This window comes from Myodes glareolus, chromosome 8, assembly GCF_982192425.1.
Source record: "Myodes glareolus chromosome 8, mMyoGla1.1, whole genome shotgun sequence".
Lineage (NCBI taxonomy): Eukaryota > Metazoa > Chordata > Mammalia > Rodentia > Cricetidae > Myodes > Myodes glareolus.
In genome coordinates, this window is record NC_142033.1 from 30,234,471 (window position 1) to 30,259,311 (window position 24,841).

Genomic DNA, 24,841 nt, shown 5'->3' on the forward strand with positions numbered 1-24,841 from the left:
TTAAGGAGGTCCTCTCTCGCTGGGAAGGTGTAATAGCGTCACTAACACCAGTGTCACTCCCCACTCTAAAACCACAAGAAGCCTACTCACTATGCCTGCTAGCACTACTGCCTTCCCTGCTAACCTTAGAAATTTTAAATACACTGTACTGGAGACATAGCTCAGAAGTGGAGTCCTTGCCTGCAATGCACAAGGTCTGTGTTTGATCCTCAGCACTGGAAGAAAAAGGAAAGAAAATCAAGGTATAATGTACTTGCAGTTGTAGAAAAAAGTTGATCTTGGCTTCTTTGATACGCCAATAATAAACAAAAGCCTGGTGTTTTTTAGAACTTTATTTCAATGTAACTATATGCATAAGAAATACACTCATTGGTTAATAGAATGCAAGTATGTTTAACTTATCCTACACAATCTTGACCAGAAACTTGGTACATGGTTTACAATTTTAAAAAAAAGGAAATGAAAACTGCAATCTGTTTTATTCTATCTATTACAAATGTATAAAAGATCCTCCATCAAACGCTGCTGAAGGCAGCAAAACCTTGAGAAATACACCTTTGGTTTGACTCAGAAAAGTAACACATATTGCACTGTAAAGGTTTATAAAATTGGCGCAAAACATTGTTGTAATGTTACAATACCAGTTTTAGGGTTCAGTAACTAAAGGGGAGCCTAAGGGATACATGCAGAACTGTGAAAGCCATCTCACTCAGCCAGCTGTAGACGGAGACTGTAAACCTACACATTCAGAGCGTTTCTGAACTTTATCTATTGAGGTCAACCAGGAAACCCTAGAATATACCTTGATTTTTGCAAAAAAAAAATTCTTCAGCCCACAAGAAACAGTATACCAACAGGCTAAGAGTTCTTTTCGCTGTCAACATTCATAGAGTGAACTGCTTGAGGTCAACTTGGGTTTTAATTTACATTAGCACTTACATGCAAAGTGGTCCAAGTATTACCTCAAGACTTTAGAAGTAACGCTAAAAGTAAAATGGCCCTTCTTGGAAGACTAAAGACATCCAACCAACGTTGTAAAAAAATCTCATCAAAACAATGTACCCTATTTTATGAATTACGCCTCAATTTAAAAAAAAAAGTAGCCCCAAATAAGCAGCTCTGAAAAGAAAATATAACTTAAGATATATGAAAAAAACAAGGTGAATACAGGTTCAAAAATAATTAAGATACATTTTTCTAAGGCTATCTGGGATTAGGCTTTAGAGAATTCTACCATTTCAAGTGTACCACTAGTTACTAGATATCAATTTACAAATAAGAGGTTCACTTTTTTTGTTCCTTTATCAAGAGAAAAATCTACCTTCAGATTATGAAGTTGGTGATGGGAAGAGAGACTAGAAAACAAGATTCAAACAATCCCACGCAAAAATCAGTTTTCAAATGGAAGAACTCCAAACTGTACTTTCCATTGAAACAATTTAAGTACAAACAATGGCACCAAGGTTAGGCCTAATATAGGCCTGACAACCAAGTCCTTGTTTTCTGGACGAAGGCCTCAAAAGTCCCACTCAATTTCACTTAACAATGCTTCAAAGATCAATTTAATGAGGTTTCATTTTGACTTCTAATCTCAAATTAAAACTTAGTTCAGTTCCCAGAAGGCAGTTTTCCTTCCTTTGCTATAGGAAAGACTCCACAAAGGACTCCTCCTCGAAACCAGCTAGCTCCCAGCCTCCCACCTGTGCTTGCCATGCATCTTTCCCAACATCTTGAATAGGTAAAACGTGCTCATGACTATTAAAACTAGTTGTTAGGAAAACTTAACTAGCTTTATAATTTAAGTTTTAAAACATAAATACTTGCAGTCTGATCTGCACTGACAATGATTGTCGGAGCCTAGAATTCAACATTACAAGTCCTCACTCACACACACAAAGCACACACTATTATCACACAACTTGTGTCTTGAGAGAATCTTCCACTTTTTAAATCTTTGGCCTCCCAGTCAATCTCAAGTTCAACCAACTTTAACTAAAACTTCACTCAGAATTTCCCTAAGCTTCTCACACTTACATTAATGCTTGTCATCTGTCATGAACTGTCAAAATCTGAAGCCTGCTCAGAGATCGCCAGGTAAAAGAAAATAAATGAAATACACAGAGGTTATTTCCCAACAGAACATGACCACCAAAATGTCACAAGTTCCACTTGGGATCGTACTTTCTTAGCTACTACCAGTAAAAAAAAATATCCCAAGTTGGACCATTTCACAGTCTGGCACTGACCAAAGAGCACAGAGAAGCAGTTCTGGAGCACGCAGCTTCTCAGCAGTGTCGCCGAGGACACCGGGACAGCTGCAGTTCGCTGGAGGCCTCTCCTGCACAGAGGCCGTCTCACAGGGGCAGTGAGGACACCCACTAGTTGTGGAGATCCCTGAGAAAGTATGAACATCAGCCCTGTTCAGGTACTCACTGGAAGATGCAGCTGTTGGCCAGAACTCAGCACTCCATTCTACATTAGCCATGTGGCCTTGATGGCTTTCTCACAAGTGATATTCTATAGTCTGGTTCCAAGTTTGCTGTTTCCACCAGTCACTTGGAGTTCTTACTCAGTTGAGTGGCCATCCCAACATCAACTATCTACTGAAAAAAAAAAATAAACTCTTCAAAGAACAATTTATCACTCTATAAAGAGATAGGCTAGAAGCAGCAAAAGAAAAAAATAATGGCTGATATGAGATTAAATTTTGTTAATATGGGATCTCGTGGCTTACTGGAAAAGTCAGACCGGAGAGCTGTGGAATTACACATATGCTCATCATTCAAAATAACTTATATGAAACTGATTCTGGCATAGATAAGCAGTTAAAATTAAAATAAGAAATAAAAAAACAATGGATTGAACCTGCATGTTCCATTGCTCATAACCTCACACACTATAGTTCTGCAAAAAAGATAATTGCAAAGAAAGACAGCCCTTTGCAAACAAGCCTAAAAAGCACACCCCCCAAAAGAAAAAAACATGCATATATGGATAAAGTGTTACTATTAAACACAATGCTATTTCTAGGAGGGAGGAATTAACTGCATAGGTTAAAAAACAAAAACCATGTGCAACATATTAAGCCAGTAAAGCACCAAAATAAAAAACAACAAAATCACTTTTTATAATGATTAACAAAGAAACACAACATATTGACCGTAAGTCAGGAAGCAGGTACCTGGACAGATAAAATGTCCACTGTTCAAAGAATTTTTCTTCAATTTAAATGTCTTTTCTGATCTAAAGAAACTTTAAAGTGCTAACTTTATTTATATAAAGCAGGCAAATTCTTCAAGTAATTTGCTACGCCAATTTTTATCAATCTGAACAAGGAACTAAAAATAGAAACTAAAGTGGAAAAGACAGAAAAAACTGACAGGCTGCAGATGAACAAGGCAAGAAAGCATGTTCTACCATCTTGCCTTCCTCTTTCCACTCGACCGCACACACTAACAGATTTAAGTGTCTGTTGCCTTACATTAACCTCCTAGGCTTTGCTAAGATTTATTTATGCAACAGTCAATAGATAACACACAGTCCTTAAAAAAAAGAATGTCACTTGAAAATCAGCACTGGACACTACTTAAAGCAAGCTTGCATTTACCTCCTGCCTTAACAACCTAGAAGAAGCAGAGACGTGCTTAAGCCAGGAACTGCACTTCCGGTCTACTCCTGCCCCTCAGCTGCCTTCTTAAGGAAGTACACATTAACCAAATGGCGATTGAGGTGTTTGCTGTAATCCTTTTCTTTTCTAAAAGAACGATCACAGAAAATACAAACAAAATCTCCCTCAGTTACTTTAACTGCCAATCCTTCCTCTCCGTTTTTTGAAGCAGCTTCTTGTGGCCCTGGCCGAGCTCCATGCAGCCCAGAATCATCACTGCCTTCTGACATGTTATCACTCAGGTCGCTTCCATCATGGCTATGGATACCTTCATCTTCATCAATTTCCTGAGACTCGTTCTCAGCCAAAGTGATAGGAGGTGAGGCCACTACAGCTGATGATGCCACTTCACGCTCTGCTGATGGGAGTCGAGGCACTGGTGACCCTGGCTCGACTGCTGAGTCCTTCACAGGGACATTGTCTGCTGTGTTCTGCTCAGTGCCCATTTCGATTTCACAAGCCCCAGCTGAACCTGTCTGACACTTAGCATGTAATGTTTCACCATCTGGCACATTTGAATTTTGCTCAGAGGATAACATACTGGTAGATTCCTTTGGAGCAGCAAGTTCAGTTTGGTTCTCGCAGGCTTCCTCAGTCCCTACTTTGAGAGGGGCTGTTCCTTCCCCGTCAGAGATGTTTTGTTCCTTGGGTGTCTCTTCTCTTCTTGAGTTTCCCTTTGGCAGTGGCAAAGACGGGCCTGGTCGACCCTGTGCACTCTTGCTTTCGTTTAGAAGTTGGCTCTCTCTAACAGGCACTAAGCCAACTTCAATAAGGACTTGTTCCTGCCGCAGCATCTCACGCCGTATGCTCTCCTTCGTCTTATCTTTTCGGGGAGATGACCTTTTAGTAATGGGCTTGACTTGAAGAGGTGGTTCCATGGCAGCAGGAAGCTCCTCCTGAAGAGATCCCACGTGAGTAGGCCCTGTCTGCACAACCTCCATTTGAGCAGAGTCCAAAAGAGAAGGCAACTCTTTCTGACAATGTCCCACCTGAGGTGGCTCCAAAGACGACTGCTCCATGGGAGATGGCAGCTCACTCTGAGCAGGCTCCATGGGAGTTGGCAGCTCACTCTGAACAGGCTCCATGGGAGATGGCAGCTCACACTGAGCAGGCTCCATGGGAGATTGCAGCTCACACTGAGCAGGCTCCACTGGAGAGGGAAGCTCACTCTGAGCAGTCTCCATGGGAGATGGCAGTCCCACCTGAGCAGGCTCCACTGAAGGGGGCAGCTCCCTCTGAGCAGGCTCCATGGGAGACGGCAGCTTGCTCTGAGCGGTATCCAAGGGGGGTGGCAGCTCTACCTGAGCAGGCGCCACTGAAGGAGGCAGCTCTACCTGAGGAACCCCTGCCTGGGAAACCTCCATCTGAACAGTCCCTGTTTGAGCTATATCCATGGGAGACGGAAGCCCTGTCTGAGTGGACCCTGTCACAGTGACAACCTGAGTGAGCGCAGGACCTGGAGAGACGTCCCCGTGAGTCAGCTCTACGGAGGGAGGCTCTGTCTGCGCGGTCTCCTTCTGAGTCTCCTGAGCAGGTCTGCTGCCTTTCTTACTTGATTTACTTTTTACAGTTTTCTTCTTTGCACCTTTCTTAATGGGAATATTTTGCTTTTTACCGTCCCCCTTGCCCTCCTCCACTTTGCTGTCCCCCTTTGGCACTTCTGATCGGTTTTTGGATTTGCTCTCTGTCTTCTGTTTCTTTTTCGGCACTGGTTCCTCATTCACAGGATCATCTGAGGAATGGGCTTCAGCGTCCATCTTTCTTTTGTTTTTCTTGGCTTTACTGCATTTGTCTGAACTATTTCCTGTATGAACATCTATGTGTTTCATCTCTGCTGCTTTCATCTCTGTTGCGGATTTCCGAGTTCTGGTGGTTACCTGGACCACTGCAACATTGCCACAAGACTTTTTCTCTTTTTTCTCTACTTTTCCGGGTTTCTCATTTTTCTTTCCAGACACATCCCCCTTTGTTTTTGTTTGCTCTGTCTCTGTTTTCTCATTGGTGATGTTGTTACTATGCAAGTCAGCCTCCTTCTTTTTGGTTTTCTTCAGTTTCACTCTTGAGACATCCATGGTTTTATTAGGACAGGTAGGATGCTTAGATTTAAAATGATACTGCAGATTACACTTCTTGGAAGCTGCATAGTCACACACGGGGCAGTTGAACTGCCGTGGATTGACATGCAGTTCCACGTGTTTTTTGAAGTTGCTTCTGTCTGCCGTTTTATAGTCACAGTGAGGACAGTTAAGAGGCTTCGGCCCATTGTGAACCTGTCTTGCATGTCTGGTCACTTCGTGCTGATTTGAAGCCACATAACTGCACTGATCACATTTAAATGGCTTCTCACCTAAAGGTAAAAAAGAGATGTTACCACAGAGAGAAGTCACAAATCCAACATTAAAATATTCTTAGGCGTTGTACATGTAAAATAACCAGGCAATTTATGGGAAAGACAGATCATGCACCTTATATTTTCCGTATTTATTTGTATAACTTTTCTCTGTCTGGAATGGAGGCTTCATTCTCAAAATAAATTGAAGAAATAATCAAACCAGTCAACCATTATGTTCAATACAGTTTATGAAGTTAGCTATCTGGCACTATTAAAAGAACAGGTTCCACCCGGAGGAAAAGAGCTGCTGGCACAGGCCACAAGCCTCTGGATGCCAGCTCTGGGACAAGGCTACTCCAAGAGAAAAGTTTTTAATTTTCTGCTCCTCACCCCCCAAAATTCTTTTAAACTAAAATATAACACAATGTAAAATACATTTGTAAGGTAAACCTGGAATGGAGTCTTTAACTTTGAGCTACAGTCCCAGACTATATGCCTTATTTTTTAAGGCTCTGCTTTAGCCTAAGGGAATAAATTTAACCCTTTACTCATTACAAGAGTTGAGCAAGTTCCTCTAAGACCAGAGTAACTAACTGTTTTAAAGCAAAAATAAGGCTAAAGTCAACTAAAAAACTTAAGTGATTTTTTTTTCTCTTAATTTCTCTATAAAAGGGGCAAAGAAACTAACTAACTACGGACTGGCATACAAATAAATACAGGATGTAAACAGTTATAATCACAGAGCCCACCCACCCAAAAGAGCAAAAACATTCTACCTGAATACATACCCAACTAGATCACACTCTAGTAAATATTACCAATTGGTATCCATACCCCACTGGTCCAATGGAATGCATAGTAGAGAAATGGAAATTGACATTTATGAAAATTAATCTTTTAAACATTCTCATACATTATTATTATTATTATCTAAGTTTACCATAATCAAAATTTAACATGAAGCTTAACTATGACAATATTAAAGATTACAATATTAGAAATATCTGTTGACAAGAATCCTTAATTTCCCCCAAAAACATCTACCCAGTTATATCAATTAGGTCTGTAGATAAATGGCAGCTCTTTCCATGTTAAAATCCAAGCATTCCAGTCAGGCTTGGGAGGACCACTGTATCTGAGGTCAATATGGGCAATCTGACAGATTCTATCTCAAAATGTTATCTCCAAAGCCTAAGAATGTGAGTGTGCGGGAGAGCACCCGCCTGGCGAGCACAGGGGCGGGGCGTCATTGTACCACACACACACACACACACACACACACGTCTGTGTACCACACACACGTCACTGTACCACACACACATCTCCACTTGGTCCTGGGGTGCCGCTGCTAGGGCCACTCTGGAGACCATGCTCGAGGTCACCTGCACCCACGCCCGAGTTACAGGAGACCCTGTCCCCAAACAAAACACAAACTCCTAGACTCAGTTCCACATAAAACCTGCCATGGTGACACACACCTATAATCCCAACCTGAGAGACAGCAAGATGGCCCCTTGGTTAAGATTTCTTACCAAAACTAAGTAGTTTAGTAAAAAGTTCCACATAGAAAGCAGAGAAGAAATTCACAAGCTGTCCTTGCGTGATCTCCACACTCAAGCATTGAACGCACACCTACATACATAATTTATTAAATAATTAGCATACTAATTTATTAATTGTCATCTTAAAAACTGGTACTGCAGTTCCAGGATGGCCAGGACTACACAAAGAAATGAGGTTTCAAAATACAACAAAAATTGGTACTGAACAAGAGCAGTATCTAGGAAGGTCATGGACCTAGGTGTGAACTTAGTACGGCAGTTTTTCAACAGGCATGTCATCAAATTGCTTCCTAAACTTTCATGTCTATCTGTAGAGTTAGAGAAGATTCTTACTACTACCAGAGGTTCAGAGACCTGTAGCAGGCCAAAGTGTGATAGTGGAATGCTTGGTCCTAAATAAGACATCTATGTTATCCTATCCAAAGCTCAGGGAGTCTCACAGAAGAGGGAAAAGACAGAGGGTAGAGGATGTACAGCAGACACAGCTGGGTACAGCAGGACATTATATTCATCAACTCGTTTGGCTGTGACTACCTGTACATCTAAGATAGCGGTCATCAACATTCCAGACGAATGGAGGAGGAGCACAGAAGGCCACACTCTTTCCTGAGTAGTTAAGAGGCAGTTAACGAGTTGCTAGGGATGACGTCATAACCTCTCAGCCGTATAGCCAACAAGTTAAGCTGCCCTTATTCAAGTAACAACTTCCTATATGCTTATTAAAGAAATGCTAACTGTCTATTGGCTGAGGAAGGGGTGGGGTGGGAGGAGGGAACTTGAAGAAATGGATAGGAGGACAGGGGGTTTTAAGACTGAGGAAGAACCTCAGGATCCACATGGTGAAAGAGCCAAGTCCTCTAAGCTGTCCCTCTGACCTTCACATGCATGACCAATACAGCATATGTACCCCACAGACACGCACAAACAAATATATTGTCATTGAAAAAGTTCAATCCCCATCCAGGCCACCAGGTTCTGCAACAGGAGCCTTTACTAGCAGAGCCATCTGTGATGGGCTGAGATGGGGTCTCATCTCAGGTTGGCCTTGACCTCACTATATAGACACAAATAGATTTAGATTACAAGGGAAGGGGGACCTTGAATGAAAGGAAAATATGGGCAGTCTCACTCTTGTCTGCTCCACCTTAACTGGAGATCAGAGAGTCTGATCTTATTTTTGCCCTCAACGTTGTTGGCAACAGGTGTGACTACACACCCTGACCTACAACGTGGTTACTTGGGGTTTTGGACATTAAGATGACCCATAGAGGTGGATTTGCTCCACCCTGACCAAAGGTCAGAGAATTTCAAGCATACTCCTGGTCCTTCATTTAAAATAGGTTTGACACAGAGAGTGACTGTCTATAGCATACTTGGTCTAGGGTATGGTCACTGCATATTACTGTCCAAGACATCAAATCCTTTACTCAGGAAATAACGACTTGATGTCAAGTATTAACTCCAGTAACTGTTCTGGTTGTCCTCTGTCTTATGCTTTTTCTCCCCCTCAGCCCCCGCCTATATTAGGGTATAGAAGCACATGAAAAATACAAGGGCACTTAAAATAGATAGCATCCACATGGAGCCTTCAAAAACCTTTCTATCCAGAAAAGCATCAAAAGCTCCCAAAGTGCCATAAAATATATTTTTGATCTATTTTTCCAATTCACAGTCATAAAAAGCAAGCTGGGGTGTGGTGGTGCAACGCCTTTTATCCCAGCACTTGTGAGGCAGAGGCAAGAGGATCTCTGAGTTTGAGACCAGTCTGGTCTACAGAACAAGTTTCAGGACTGCCACAGCTACACAAAAAAACCCTGTCTCGACAGAGGAAAAAGGAATATACTTTTAAAAGAAAAGCTGTATTATTGTGTGAGTGCTATACAGACGTGTGTTGATGTAGTGGTACATACATTCTACAGGGTCAGACATCACTTTTAACCGAGCCACCTCAAACCCCACTCCCTTAATTTTGAAAAAAAAGCTATTATATAAATACCCAGGCAGGCCTCAAGCTAAATATGCAGCTGAAAATGGCCCTGAACTTCTAATGTTCCTGCCTCTACTTCCCAGCAATGGGATTATAAATATGTATTATATGCTGTTTTAGGAAGAACCCAGACACACATTTCTGACCGCTCTACCAAGGGAGCTGCAGCATAGCCCCATCAACTGTAATTTTCTGTAAATAGGGCTGATAAAGATGATGGGACACTTGGGAATTGAATTCTAACTTATTTTCAGAGACACTTGTCCTTTTCTGTCCTGCCTAGGCACGTGTTCTCATCTATAAACGAAGACTGGCATATTTGCATTAAGACTGTAATTTTCAGTACCCTTGTATGCATATCAATATAAATAGGTATTAAGAATACTTAGTACAGTATAACAATTGCTGATAAGTATAATATCTTTAAAACAGAGCACAAAAAACTCCAGACAGTATAACAAACCCAAAGAAAAGGCAAAGATTATCAACTAGAGTAAGACACCACAGAGAACATTGAGCACTGCCCAATCAATTAAATATGAAGTGAAAATAATATATATAAATTCATATTATATGAATCCTTCTAAACCAGTGCTACATCACCATAAGTAAAGGGTTAACTACAGGTGACTTCAAATAAGCTGTATCACAGGATAAATGTCAAGCATTTAAGATTTAATTTCCAGTTGACCACAAAAAAAAAAAAAAAAAAAAAAAAAAACTGACTCGGCATGAAAGCAAGCAGACATCCAGAAAGGGAGACCCACTACAAAAGAAAATAACTTTATGTTTTCAATGTCTAGAACTTACATATTGCAATTAAAAGACAGAAAGAATTAACTTACAATGCTCTTTTTTTTTCCTTGTCCAGTGCTAGGGATTGATCCAGGTCTTGTACAATGCTGTGAAACCACACTACACTGAGCTACATCCTCCTCCATTCTATGTGTTGTTAGTGTTTTTTGAGGCAGGGTTGATGTAGACCAGGCTGTTCTAGAAGAGTTCCAACAGCCTGTCTCCCAAGTGCTGGGATTAAAGAACTAAATAAAGCTCTCTATAGAATATTAATCCCTCGTATCACCAAAACCCAAGACCCTTTCAATTGCCCTTGGAAAATGAAATCAGGAAGTACCCAAAGGTGGTAACATTTTTGGGTTTTGTTTTTTCCAAGACAGTACCCCTGGCTGTCCTGGAATTCACTCTGCAGACCAGAATGGCATCAAACACAGAAATCCATTTGCCTCTGCCTCCTGGGTGCAGGGTGGGATTAAAGGCGTGAGCCACCAGTACATCTTTATGTAGCCAATTTAATAGTTTAGGGAGATATTCTGAGTACATAGCAAGCATGTAGGATCAAGAAAGCCTGGCAATGCCCGGTGGTAGCGCACACCTTTAATCCCAGCACTAGGAAGGCGGAGGCAGGTGGATCTTTGTGTGTTCAAATCTGGTCTACAAGAGCTAGTTCCAGGACTGGCTCCAGAGCTACAGAGAAACCTTGTCTCAGTGGCGGGGGGGGAAGCCTGGCAAGGTTGGGTGTGGTAGAGCAGGCTTTTAGTCCTATCTCTGGGAGGCAGAGCAAGAACTGTGAGTTCTAGACTGGCCTGACCCACATGAGCATAGTGAGCAAGCTCAGGCTAGCCAATGTAGTAAGTCTGACAAGATCCGAAGAGGAGCCTGGAAATGAAGCTCAGTCATGCAGCTAAGGCTTAGCAGATGCCAGTGTTTTAAATATACAAGGGCCAAATCAAGTCAGACTCTATAATACAGCCAAGTTTATACAAGAGATAACTGAGCAATGTAACTTCAGGTTTTCTAAGTCACAATTACAAAGGCAGAGCATAGGTAAAATCTGGGCTGGAGGCTCTATCAGAGGTTGGATACTAGCCCCCGTATGAGGTAACTCATGAACACCTGTATACTCCAGCAGTAAGGGATCAGTACCCACTTCCAGTCTGAGTGAATCCCACACAATCACAAATACACTAACAAAAGCAATAAGAACAGGCTAAATCAGAAAGAGACCATTAAGATGAATGGGAGGGGGTGTAGAGATGATCTAGGAGGCACTGCGAATGGGAAAACATGATCAAGTAAATTGTATAACAAAAATTAACTAGGGGTTATATCAAAATGTACTGCTTGTTACTGGGGTTAACCTCCTGCCTCAGTGCACATTAGCATGTGCCCCCATGCCTAACTCTTTTATTGGAGTATTAGCACTCTTCTGAGTTCTAACAACTACTAAGAGCTAGAGAGATGGCTCAGCAGTTAAGAGCAATTTATGCCCTTGAAGAAGACCCAAGTTTAGTTCCAAGCACCCACATGTAGTTAGCTCCTAACCATCTGTAACTCAATTCCAGAAGCCCTGACACTCTTTTGGCCCGCACAGGAACTGCACCCACATAGTGCAATTTCGGGCAAATACTCATATACCATTAATTAACACTTCAGAAAGAAGTCAGGGCAGTGGTGGCGCAGGCCTTTAATCCCAGCACTTAGGAGGCAGAGGCAGGTGCGTCTCTGAGTTCCATGCCAGCAGTAGCTACATTATAAGATTGCATCTAAGAAAAAACAAACTTTTTTTAAGATTCTCAAAAACATTAAGTTATAAACAATTCAGTTACAGTTTTTAAAGTAATTCTTTAATAAAGAAGTTTAAAACAGTGAAGTAAATACAAATGATAGCATACTGAAATGGAAGTTATCATTTCGTACCAACCTGAATGAGTACGCATGTGTCGAGTTAGATGCGTCTTCTGAGAACTCGAGTAAGGACAAAGTTCACATTTATAAGGGCGTTCTCCTGCAAAATTATAATGATAATGTTTAAGATGTAACAATAGAGCAAAAACAATTCTCAGCAGTCTACTATTCCCTCCCATACGTTTTTGGGTATTTCAGGTTTTTTAGGGTTGGTCTGGCTAGGTTTTATTTTGGAATTTGAAACAGGTTTTCCTAGATAGTCCAGGTTAGTCAACACTCAATCCTCCTGCCTCTGCCTGAGTACAGATTTATACAACCATGCCAAGAAAAAATGTCTCCAGCCATTTTCCATTTTTTATTTATTTTGAGACAGGGTCTAAAAGCATGAATTTGTGATCTTTCTGACTCAGTCTCCCAAATACCAGGTATCTGCCAAACTTCTGACAGTACACTTTCATTATATTTTTAAATTGTTTTGTGTTGTCCAGAAAATTAGTTTGAGGCAATGTCTTACATAGCCCAAGCTAGCGTGAATGACCCTGAACTTCTCCTTTAACCTCCCACGAGCTGGGACTGTAAGGTGTGAGCCATCATAATCACAGCTCAGTATTTTACAACAAAAGTCCTCTTCTCCCACTAGTGGCAGAATCAGACCATTATTCCAATTTTGTAAGTTGGATCTGCACAGTAGTACACAGAACCTATAGCCCTCACAGGTCAGAGAAGGTGGGAGGGGCTGAATACACTGGCAGCTAAGAGTTCTTGGGCAGCATAACCTATAGGAGAGTCAAAAAATGAACACCAGCTCCAGTAAGATGGCTCAATTAAGAGCAACTGGTGCTCCTGCAGGGAATTCCAGTTCAGTCCCTAGTATCCATAGGGTAGCTGAACCATCCGTGACTTCATTTCCATTTCTGGTGCCCTCTCTGCCCTCAGGCATATATGCATGTGTCAGAACACTTACACATAAAAACAACTCTTTTCAAGGTAAACAAAATTCTCAGTGTAGAAAAAAAAAAACCCAAAAATGCTCTTTTTAAGAGGTATCCAAGCTTTTTTTTCCTTGAACTAAAGCCTACCATCAGTGGTTCCCATTTAACATCCATATCACGATGGTGGCGGGCAGGGGCACACGCTCGCACACGCGTGCACACGCATACACATACGTACACACGTACACACACACACACTGCATTTCAAGGAGTTAACTTTGAAGATTTTTTTCCCTTGACTGAGCACTATTGACGCACACCTTTGATACCAGCACTTGGGAGGCAGAGGCAAGCAGATCTCTGCGTTCCAAGACAGTCAGAGCTGTTATACGGAGAAACTGTCTGGAGAGGTTGGGGCGGGAGAAATTTCCCTCAAACAAAATCTTAGCTGTTTGTGTCTAACGCAATCTTAACTTTAGTTCAAGTCACCACCTGTAGCCACCTAAATCCAAAGAACCCAGAACTACATTTTAAGATTGTCTCCAGGGCTGGAGAGATGGCTCAGCGGTTAAGAACATTGCCTGGTCTTCCAGAGGTCCTGAGTTCAATTCCCAGCAACCACATGAGATGGCTCACAACCATCTGTAATGAGGTCTGGTGCCCTCTTCTGGCCTTCAGGCATACACACTGACAGAATATATTGTATACATAATAAATAAATATTTAAAAATAAAGATTGTCTCCAAATCACAAGTCTTGGCTGAGGATGCATGCAGTCCAAATTTTTGAAGCCCTGAGTACCACAAAATAAACAACAAAAAGAATTTCCTAATGCTACTGCTTTTTTCAAGTTTATTACATTTAACTGTGTTCACATATGCACGCCCAGTACACATGTTGCCCTTACAGATGGTGTGAACTGACTCAAAGTAATACAGCTCAATGATAGAACCTAAGAGTTTATGTGAAGCTCTGAGTTCAAGTCCTAACACAAGGGAAAGAGTCAGTGAAGACTCAACCATGTGACCATTAGCCTAATGCAGCAACTCTAGCCAAGGGTGGCACATGTTTATAATCCCAGTGCTTGGGGGGAAGCAAAAGGATCGAGAGTTGGAAGAAGAGATGGACACACACACACACACACACACACACACACACACACACACACATATATATATATATATATATATATATATATATATCCATAGGTGTTCAGTATGAGTTGGTACAAACTGAGGTTAGCTGAAGCTATCTATGTAGGTGCCAGTGACACAGCACTAACAAAAGATTCTAACTTGGAGACAAGGTCTCAGTTAATTGCCCTGGGTGGCCTTTATTTCATTCTGTGACCAACACAGGCCTTGAACATGTGATCCTGCCTCAGTCTCCTCCAAAAGAAAACAAAACAAAACAAAAAGGCCTGCATTACCAGCCCAGCTATATTGAGAACACTCAGGACCGTCAAGGTTGCTCAGCAGGCAAAGGCAGTTGCCTTGCCAAACATGTCAACCTGAGTTCACTTCCTAAGACTGAAGGATAGAATGAAAGATCTGACAAGACAGCAATGTCTGAAGTGCAGAAACTCAACATCCAAATAGCTAGACAATCAAAACGCTACATTGCCACACTTGCCACGCTACAATCCCAGGCCAGGGATATAACTCAATGGTAGGGAGCATGTTCAGGACATGGAAAGCCCTGGGTTATCTCCAGCAAGCCAGCACCATTTATTCAAAGAGCTGGGTGTGGTGATCCTAGCTCTCAGGGAGAAGAGACAGGTGAGATCTCTTGAGTTCCAGGACTCTGTAGAAGAGACCTGTCCCCCCTACCCCCACCCCCCCAAAAAAGGGAAAAAAGTTAAAAGCAAAGGTTCAAAGTTACACAATGGATAACACAGTCCTCCACGTAAAACAATCATTAAAATGGGTATGACTACCATGTGCTTCCAACACTCAGTGCCCAAGAGCTAAAGTAGAAACTCTGGAACTCAAGCTCAGCCTGAGTATACAGCAAGATGCTACCCCCCAAAACAAACAAACAGTGGGGGACTGGAGAGATGGCTCAGTGAGAAGCAGCTCTTCCGTTCTTCCGAAGAAAGGCCCTGTGCTCGCTGGGTCCCGGCACTGATGTCACCGTCACTAGCAACTTCAGCTCTATTTTTAAGGGCTCCTGTGCTCTTCCGGCCTCCACAGGCACTACACACATGTAATACTCACAGAGAACACAGAGCGGGAAGGCTGGAGAGAGCCCTTCAGTTAGTAAGAGTACTCACTGTTTCTGCTAGACTCAAGTTCAGTTCCCAGGACCACAGCAGCTAGTTCATAGAGCCTGGAACTACAGCCCCAGGGTTGCAAGCCTCTGGCCTGAGGGCACCTGCACTTACCAGCAAACACACACAATTAAAAACAAAATTTAATTGAAAAGAAACCTGGTATAAAAGAAATCTCAGCACTCGGGAGTCAGAGGCTGGGGTATCTTTGTGAGTTTGAGGCCAGACCAGTCTACAAAGGGAGTTCCAGAACACACAAAAATACTGCCTCGAAAACACAAAAATAAACTACTATTTTTTTATTCACTTATTTATTTATTGTGGCTTTGAGACAGGGTTTCTCTGCATAGCTCTGGCTGTGCTGGAAATTGCTCAGAGATCCACCTGCCTCTGCCTCCCAATTGGTAAGATTAAAGGTGTGTATCACCATACCTAACTAACAAAGTGAAATTTATTGTTGAAAATACTTTAGTTTAATAAAGAGAAAAAAAAAGAGGAAAAAAAAAACTTTAAATCGTCGACCTGTGGTGGTGCACACCTTTAATCCCAGCACTTGGGAGGTGGAGGCAGACCTCTGTGAGATCAAGGCCAGCCTGGTCTACAGAGCAAGGCACAGGTTCCAAAGCAGAAAACCTGTCTCAAAAACCAAAAAATAAATAAAAATTAAGCTCAGAGGTGGTAGGACATGCCTTTAATCCCAGCACTAGGGAAGCAGGGGCAGGTGGATCTCTGTGAGTCTAGGACAGCCTGGTCCACAAGAGCTAGTTACAGAGAACCGCTGTCTCGAAAAGCCAAAAAAGAAAAGAGAGAAAAATACCTTAACTTTTTCTTGGTTTTATGGTTCTGAGACAGGACTTCACTGTGCAACCCAGGCTGACCTTGAACCAATGATTTCCCCCTGGCCTCAGCTTCTGGTTGATTAAAGAGGCAACTACCAGCTCTAAAGGTATAAGAACAGTCGGGTAATAAGTACAATTTCTAAGTCAAAGTTCTGTAGCGCTCATGTTGTCTTCCATAGTCTATCAGTATAAACCAACAGAAATTTATCAAAATGAACCATAGTTATTACAAAAGCTATTACCTGAAAGTATGCTCTGTACCATTTTTATTTGAGACCAGGTCTCACTATGTAGCCCTGGCTAACCTAGAACTAGCTTAATATATAATTATATTAATGCTTACATGTCAATTACACATAAATTATATACTAATGTGTATATGTACACACACAGAGAGATGTATATATATATACATACACACACTTCTCATGATGGAGATCCAAGAAGCTCTTATTTCATAAACAATAGGCTTCAAAAAAAACTGGAAACATTAGGGTCTCTGAAATAAAATTAAAAATCTGAGTTACGTGTGGCGCAAGCCTTTGATCTCAGCACTGGGAGGCAGAAGCAGACAAATCTCTGTGAATTCCAGACCAAACTAATTTAAATAGCTGCAGGACAGGACACAAGGACATACAATCCAAGGAGTCTTGGCAGTATTCTCTAGCCCCAGGTTCTCAAAGCACAAAGCACCCTGGTGTTTGTGTGTGCACACGACTTTCGATAAACCTGTCTCAATCCTGGCTCCATTTCAGACAGTGCTAGGAACTGTTTCTAGTCTTGCTGGAAACATAATGGTCCCACTACAAAATTCAAAGCCATTTACTATTTTCCAACTGCATAAATGCCTCAAATTACTATTATGTTTAGCACAGACTGGATTAGAATGTTTGCTCTTAGAATTGCAGACTAGAGGGTTAGTTTTGTTTCTTCCCCTGTTGCTAACCCCACCCCCTCCCAGTCAGGCTTTGTGTGTAGGCCTAACTGTACTGGATCCAGCTGGAATTCAAGATGTACACCACCATGAACAGCAACAAATTTGAGTTTCAGGAAATTTTTCATTAAATGTATTTTCAGCTTGGAACCCAAGCACAATTTCCAAAATAGCTAAGGACATCCCTGCCATTTTGTCCAAAGTGACATTCTCGGTATTGGTTGATCCTTATAAAATTAATCAACTCTGAAAAATACTGATGATGCTCTATGCCCTAACAAATGTTCCATCAAGATGTAATTCAAGTAAAACTAATATATCCACCCTGTCGGTATGTTCATCAGAAGGCTGAGGCAGGATGAATCCAAGGCTGGCCAGAGTTTTGTGGCTGACACCTTTCATCATAGACTAAGTTAACCTGAAGCAAGAGGGCCAAAACTCAAGGCAGGCCCAGCTAGCTACTCCTGAAGGAACCTGAGTCTCACAAAACAAGTTTGAGCAGGCCAGCACTCAGAATACAAAAGCAAAGATTGGTTTGGAGTTTGGGGACTGCTTGACACACCTGGTGGTTTGAGGCCAGGCAAGGTCATACACACAATTGCCTAACAAAAAAGGAATCTCCATAAGCATTTCCCAGCAGACAGTGGTGGCAGATAACTGGGACTGAGGCAAAACAGGAAGCGACTCCGTGGCTCCCGAGATGGGCTTGTGTAGCCCGGGGCTGCCTCCAACCCAACAGCGCAGAACAACCTTGAGCTCAAGCTCCCAAGTCAGTGGTCACTAAAGGTGAGGTAAGCATTTTTCTGGCTTTTTCGCCAGTCCTTGGAGTTGTTTTTATTTATTAAGGGTGGGGGTAGGTGTTAAGAGTCAAACCTTGGGACTTGTGCAAGGTTTGTAAGCACTACCTGTGAGCTGCAGCAGAAAAAGATAAAATCTGAAATCCTTAGAGCTCACCAAAAGTCTAAACTGAATTCAGAGATCCGCCTGCCTAGGTGACTGGCTCCTCCTCTGGACTGTCTTAAAGAACTGTAGTCATGGCAACACCGCTCTACATACTATATACTTACAATAAACGGTCTAACAACGAATTATATTCCCAAAGAGGTTATTTTGGAAAAACTGACACCATTAGTACTTCACGCCTATAACCCCCCCAAATAGTCTGGAGGCTAAAGAAGGACTCAGGAATCCAGAGCTAGCCTGCACTTCAGAGACCTTCAAAAACCTGTCTCAAAAAAAAAATAAAAATAAAAAAATAAATAAAAAACAAGCAGCCTCAGCCACAATGCCTTCTCCTTTCTTCCTGCTCTCTGACCACCAATCCCTCTAGAATGACAGGTTCTGAAGCCACCCAACATGAATGCTGGAAACTGAACTTAGATTCCCCAGAAGAGTAGCAAGCACTCTTGTACACAAAACCATCATCTCTACAGCAATGTTTCATACTTTGAAGAATTTTCTGGGAGACTGAAGCCACAACTCTGATTGGTTCGAATCCACAAGTGGGTTACACGGCACGACCCTGGACCCTATCTCATCTGAGACAGGGCTCTTTGTGTAACAGCCCTCGCTGTCCTGTAACTTGCTCTGTCAACCAGTCTGTCCTCGAACCCTGAGCTCCATGTGCCTCCGCATCCGAAGTGCTGGGATCAAAGGCGTGCATCAACACCTCCCAGCTATTTTTTTCTTATTCATTTTTATTTTATATCCATTGGTGTTGTCTGCATGTATGTCTGTATCAGAGTGTTGGATTCCCTGGAACTTGAGTTGCAGTTGTGAGCTGCCATGTAGGTCCTGGGAACTGAACTAGGTAGGGTCTTCTAGAAGAAGAGCTAGTGCTCTTGACTGCTGGACAGCAGCAATCTTAAAGGCTGATCCATCTCTCCAGCACCTTTGAAAATGTTCTTTTTGATGCTGGAGACACAACATGAAGCGGTCCACGTGCTTTACTGCTGAGCTACACTAACATCTTCAAGATTGCTGGGCCAGAAAGTCCTCGCAGCCTGTAGGCATCAGAACATGCTGAACAAGTGCTGTTTCTGTCTGCAAAGTAATCCTCACGGGTGTGTTTGCTTGCTCTCTTAGGAAAACGGCTTCAATTTGCAGTGATTCTACTCTTAGCTGGAGAAATGGCTCAACAGTAAAGAGCACTCAGTGGCTGCTCCCAGGGCTTAGTTTTCTGCACCTACAAAACTTTCTATTGGGTTTCCAGGAACCCAATGTTCTCTTCTGGCTTCGAAGGTACTACACACACGCGGTGCACTCACATACATGCAGTCCAACTACTCACATACATAACATAAATAAAATAAGGAAAAAGCACATAGGCTCAGCAGAGAGAATGCTTGCTTAGCAGGCTCAAGACCCTGTGTTCCACCTTCCACTTCGGGAATCATAGCGACACATGTCTGCAACCCAACTGCAGTAGGAAGACCAGAAATTAAACATCCTCAGCTATGGAATATTTGAGTTCAAGGCCAGTATGGACCACTATAGACCCTGTTACAGAAGGAGAAAGGATGGAGTCGGGTGGAGCAAGGAACACCTTTACTCCTAGCAGTGGAGGTAGAGACAGGGGGATGAGAGTTTGAGGCCAACAATGAGTTTCAAAGCAGCCAGAGCTATAGTCAATCCAACAAGACAAAACCAAAAAACAAAAAGATTGAAGTAATAAAGTCTGAAAGTTTTGCTCAACAAACTATACAAGGTTAATAAGTAGGGTTTTTTTCTGTCTAAATCCTCAATTCCCCTGGAAAACTAGTGTTCGGTTTACATGATCTATAAGCTTAAAAGAAACCACATTTTGTAAAATAAAATTTAGGTTCTCTTACCTGTGTGAGTCCGAACATGTTGTACATAATTATTTTTTCTGTCCGAAAAATAGTTGCATTTGTTACACGTGTAGACTTTTCTTGGAAAATGGTTTCTCAAGTGTTTCCTCCAGTGATACTCGCTTACTGTTGTGTACGTGCAAATGATGCACTTGTAGACACGCTCATTATCCCCAGCTCTGGTGTGGTGTTTTAGGTGAGCCGTGTAGTGATCATACCGGTTGGTATTGTAGCCACAGCGGTCACAGCGGATGGGGCCCTTGGAGAAATCTCCCTCCTCTGCAGTGGAAGAGCCAGATTCCCTGGCTTTGGCCTGTTTCTCGGCACTTTCTTCCACAAAGAACTTTTTCGCACTGTGAACCCGGATGTGATGTACAAACTGCTCTTCGGAGTCGGCTTCATACTGGCAGGGCTTGCAGCGAAAGGGCTTGGCCTTCGTATTCTTGCCTTTGTCCTCCGTCCCAAGCGGTTCGGGAGGGAGGTCTTTACTTGAGTTGTACATTTCTGGGGCAGCTGATGCTTCAAATACCGGCTGTGGTTCCACAGCACTGAGCTCCAAACTTCTCAGTCCCACATTTACCAGCCCACTGGGGTCACCTTTTAGTTCGGCAGCTTCTTCAAGTCCTTCCCCTTCGCTATCTGAGAAGTGGTTGTCCCCAACGGGCATCAATTCTGCCATCTGTCTTTCTTCACCCACCAGGTAATCACAGCAGCCGCCCGTGACTTCCCCAGTCAAGGCCACATTCGCTAACATGATGAGCTGGGGTGCAGCCAGCTCGGCTTTGGAGAGGTCATGCAAGTCATACATATCGTTAGGTAAGGCCATGCCCATGTTGCTGCTGCTGCTGAACAGACTTCCTCCTCCAGAAGACTGCCCCATCACCTGGGTGGCCATAACTGCACACTGAATAAAGTACAAAAAAAAAAAAAAAAAAAAAACCATTTAAATCCGGTCCTCGATAGTTAAAGCAAGCATTTTCCCAATGTACCCTTTACAACTCAATGAACTTCATTAACTTCTATCAACAAATTTAAAATATGTTTCTTACCGGGTATGGTGGTGCCTGCCTGTAATTCTCGCTAGGAAGGCTGAGCAAGACGGATGTTAATTTTCTATTACCTTTTATTGCAGTCGCAAAAGCATACAAATGAATAACTATTTCCCTACACCTCTCCCTCCCCCCAAAAAGCAACTCTTTCATGCACTAGGTCTACCACTGACATGCCCAAGTGTGCCAACCTTTTTCTGGTAGTGAAACATTTTCAATGTCAACTAAAATGACTTTTATTTCAAAGCCCTAAATAGTAAACTATTGTTCTTTTTGTTGTCCCTTTCAACAGTTCAGTGGTCTGAATGAGAACCCCCCAAATTCACAAGCGATTCTATATGTTTAATAAGTACACCAAGGAATCTGGAAGGCTGGAGTTTAATTTCTTCCTGAAAACGAACTGTAAAAGAATAAACTGAAAAACTAACAGACTTTTAATTTTTTTGATGACTCTTAACTTAAAGGGGTGATTATGGAGCCCTTTTCCCACAAAAGGGGAAGTTTTAAAGCGTTTTTTTCTGTTTGAAAACTCCCTAAGAGCCGTGCAACTCAACACGTCAACCAGCAACTTTGGCGCATTGTGCTTGACTTGGCCTACTTGCCTAGAGGAAGCCATTACAGATCACCTTCTTGAAAACAAGTTGAGTCTTTAAATGGTCTCAACGTCTACTCTCAAAAGGTGCTAGCCTCGAAGTCAGTGTTCCTCTTGCAAAGTAGTAAAGGCAAGACATGCAAAAAGTACTAAAAGATACACTTAAAGCAGAAAATACAAAAAGCAGCCCGTTTCACCAAGCGTCTAAACACAAGCTCGCTCTCTCAGTACATGCCCCAACAAAAAGTTGGAGTCGAATGCCATCACAGGAAACAGCGGGCCACAGCTCTCTTCCCCTGTTTAACAGTCCCACGGATTCCACAACTGACCCCCCACACACATACACTTTAAAGCTCCCCGTGAAGCCCAGCTGCCCCACTCCAAGGAATCCCCCACATTTCTCGGGAAGGCTGTGCAAGCAGAGCCCGAGCGCAACGTGTTGCACGAAATTCCTACGTGCTGCTGCCACCAGCGCCGGCCTCGGCGGCAGCATTCCTAACTGAAATAGGCATTCGGCCATTTTCTCAAAATACCAAACACAAAGCAGCTCTTTGCAAACTTGGGCCCTCTTGCTTCCTCTCCGCCACCGAGCCGCGGGCGGTGCCTCGGCTCTCGCCCTCGAGCGCTGCCCACCACCCTAGAGGCGCCTCTCCGCCCGGCCGCGGCCCCGCAGCCCCCTCCCCCGCCGCCCGCGCTAAGCCCAGGCAGGACCGGGTCGGAAAGTTACCTCGCCGCCGGCGTCCGGCTCAGGCCTGTGCCGGGGCTCGGAGGCGCCCTCCGGAGGTTGCCGGTCCCCGGTCTCACCGAGGGGCCCCACGCGGGCCGCCGCCGCCCCCGCGCCCGGAAGTTTGCGAACTTCGCTCCCCCACCGCGCACAGCCAGCGCGGGCCGCAGAAATCGCTGTCCAGCCCGCCGGCGGCGCCGCCCGTGCCCCGGGCTGAGTCAAGCGGGGCGGTCGCCTTCCGGCCCTGGCCCGGCCTGGGGGAGGGGGCGGCGAGCCTGGGACGCCGACAGGGCCCGGAGCGGTGGGCCCTGGGCGAAGAAGGAGAGGGCGGGCGGAGGGGAAGTTTCAGGACCGCGGCCACCAGCAGCGGCGCTCCGGCCTCCGCCGCCCCGACACCCAGAGCCGTACGGAAGGGCCGCCCAGAGCTCGACTGGTGATCGGTGCCCCCACCGCCGCTCCGCACCAGCCCCCGGCCCAGCCCGTGACTCGCTCCGTAACCCGATCCCGCCCCCGCCCGCCCGTCCGCGCCGCCCGCCGCGCCGCCCGAGCCACAGTATCTGCAGATCAGCCCTGGACAGCGCCTCGCGCCGCTCCGCGCCTGCCCGCCGCCCTCCCAAGTCCGCGTCGTCCTACCCGCTCGGCTGCGCGCCCACGGACCGCCGCCCCCGCGTCGCCGTCGCCGTCGCTCCCAACTCCTTTTCTTTGTTGCTGGACTTTCGGGGGAGGGGAGGGAGAGCGGAGAAAAGTTGAGCGCCGAGGCCCGCGAGACTCGCGGGGCGATCGCGGAGCGGGATCAGACCGCCGGCCCTCGCCCTGCCGTCGCAGAGCTCCCCTCTGCCTCGGTCTGGGGCCCGCGGCCTCGGCGGCGCCCGGTCTGCTGTTGAGCCGCGAGCTCGCGGGAGCCGCACATTCCAGCACAGGACGCTGCGCCGCGCACCCGGCCCGCGCCGCCGCCGCCCGCCCGTCCGTCCGCCGGACACGCCCCCTTGCCGTCCGCGCGCGCCCGCGGACACGCCCTCTCCCCGCCCGCGCGCGTGGCCGCTAGGCGCGCCCCGCCCCTCGACCCAAGGGCTTGATGAGTTCTCCTGGGCTGGCTGGGGGCGCGCCTCGCGGGGGGAAGCTCACCTAATCCGCCCGGCCCTCACTCCCGCCCTAGGCTCATTAAAGGGGCGGAACCTGCTCCCCTTTGCTTCTTTCTTTTATAAATGGCCAAAGTTGCCCCCAGCCTTAGCCGAGCGTGCACGAGAATAGGGGTTGTTCAAGAAAAATGTGCAGGCGTTGACCGCCCTCTTGAGAAGTATTGTCACTGGCCTCTCAAGTCTAAAGCCCTAGAAAATACCGTTCAGACGTGGCATGTGGGCTTTCGCCGGTAATCCCAGCATTCAGGATGCTGTTGAGACTGGAGGATCAAGAGTTCAAGGCCTGGGTTCAAGATCAGCCTGGGCTACTTAGGGACACCAGTACAAAACAAAATTTAAAAAAAAAAAAAATTGGAAGATGGAGTCTGGCTGAACAAGCCTTTAATCTTACTTGAAAGATGTAAGCACACGGATATCAAGGTCATCCACTGCCACTTGGTAAATTGAGGGGACTGATCCTGTAATCAGTCTTAGAACTCTATAGACAGAGGCAGGAGAATTGTTGAGTTTGAAGCCAGAGTGCTACAAAACAAATACCAGACCAGCCATAGCTACAAAGCGAAACCTGTCTCAACCAAAGAAACAAACCTTCTAAGTCTCCACCCACAGATCTTTATCCTTAGCTAATTGTCATTTTAAGCTTCACAAGGTAAAATGCTTTCAAATTTCAAACTCTAACCTGAAGAAATGCAGTACTTGTGGGAGCTGAGACAAAGCCAAGTCGGGTTGAATGCCTGACATCTTGTAATGGGCACAGGCAGTCTCAAGTCCTGTCCCTTCTCACCTGAAATACCTTGGCCTGCCTTTAATGTCTTCCTAAAATGTGGGCCGTGAAGCCTGTCTTTTAATTTGTAGGCAGTGAACGACCAACTGAAGTTTAAAGCTCTTAGTGACATTCAAGGCAGGTATTACCTGATGAAAACACGTGAACCTGTTAGAATTGCAACAGAGGGAGCAGCAGGTGAGAGTTATAGGGTTGGAGGTGAGTCCTAAGAGGATCTAGAAACTTCCTACAAGAACAAGCAAAGGAACTTCAGGTTTCTCTTTGACAGTTTCCTTGACTTTCTTGGCACACTTCTGTAGAACCCATTTTTCCAAAGACCCAGATAATACGTTACTTGGTTTGGTTTTGGTTTTCAAGACAGAGTTTCTCTATGTAACTGCCCTAGCTGTCTTGGAACTTGCTCTGTAGACCAAGCTGGCCTCGAACTCAGAGATATGCCTGCCTCTGCCTCTCAAATGCAGGGGTTAATTAAAGGCATGTGCCACCACTGCCCAGTC

At 44.4% G+C, this 24,841-nt stretch overlaps 1 protein-coding gene across 2 annotated transcripts; it reads right to left on the bottom strand.

Annotated features, from left to right (window-relative positions):
* Positions 1 to 317: 317 nt before the first annotated feature.
* Positions 318 to 23,354, bottom strand: Rest (RE1 silencing transcription factor). Of its 2 annotated transcripts, none has more exons than XM_085691729.2 (4): positions 23,055 to 23,354; positions 20,057 to 20,960; positions 12,268 to 12,351; positions 318 to 6,014 (listed from the first exon to the last, which is right to left on the bottom strand). In XM_085691729.2, exons 2-4 carry the CDS (start codon positions 20,949 to 20,951, stop codon positions 3,670 to 3,672), a joined length of 3,324 nt encoding a protein of 1,107 aa, XP_085547855.2. In that variant the 5' UTR covers positions 20,952 to 20,960; positions 23,055 to 23,354; the 3' UTR covers positions 318 to 3,669. The 2 variants fall into 2 exon arrangements, with proteins under 2 accessions (XP_085547855.2, XP_085547854.2); XM_085691728.2 differs by lacking the exon at positions 23,055 to 23,354 and adding an exon at positions 22,425 to 22,564.
* Positions 23,355 to 24,841: the final 1,487 nt, after the last annotated feature.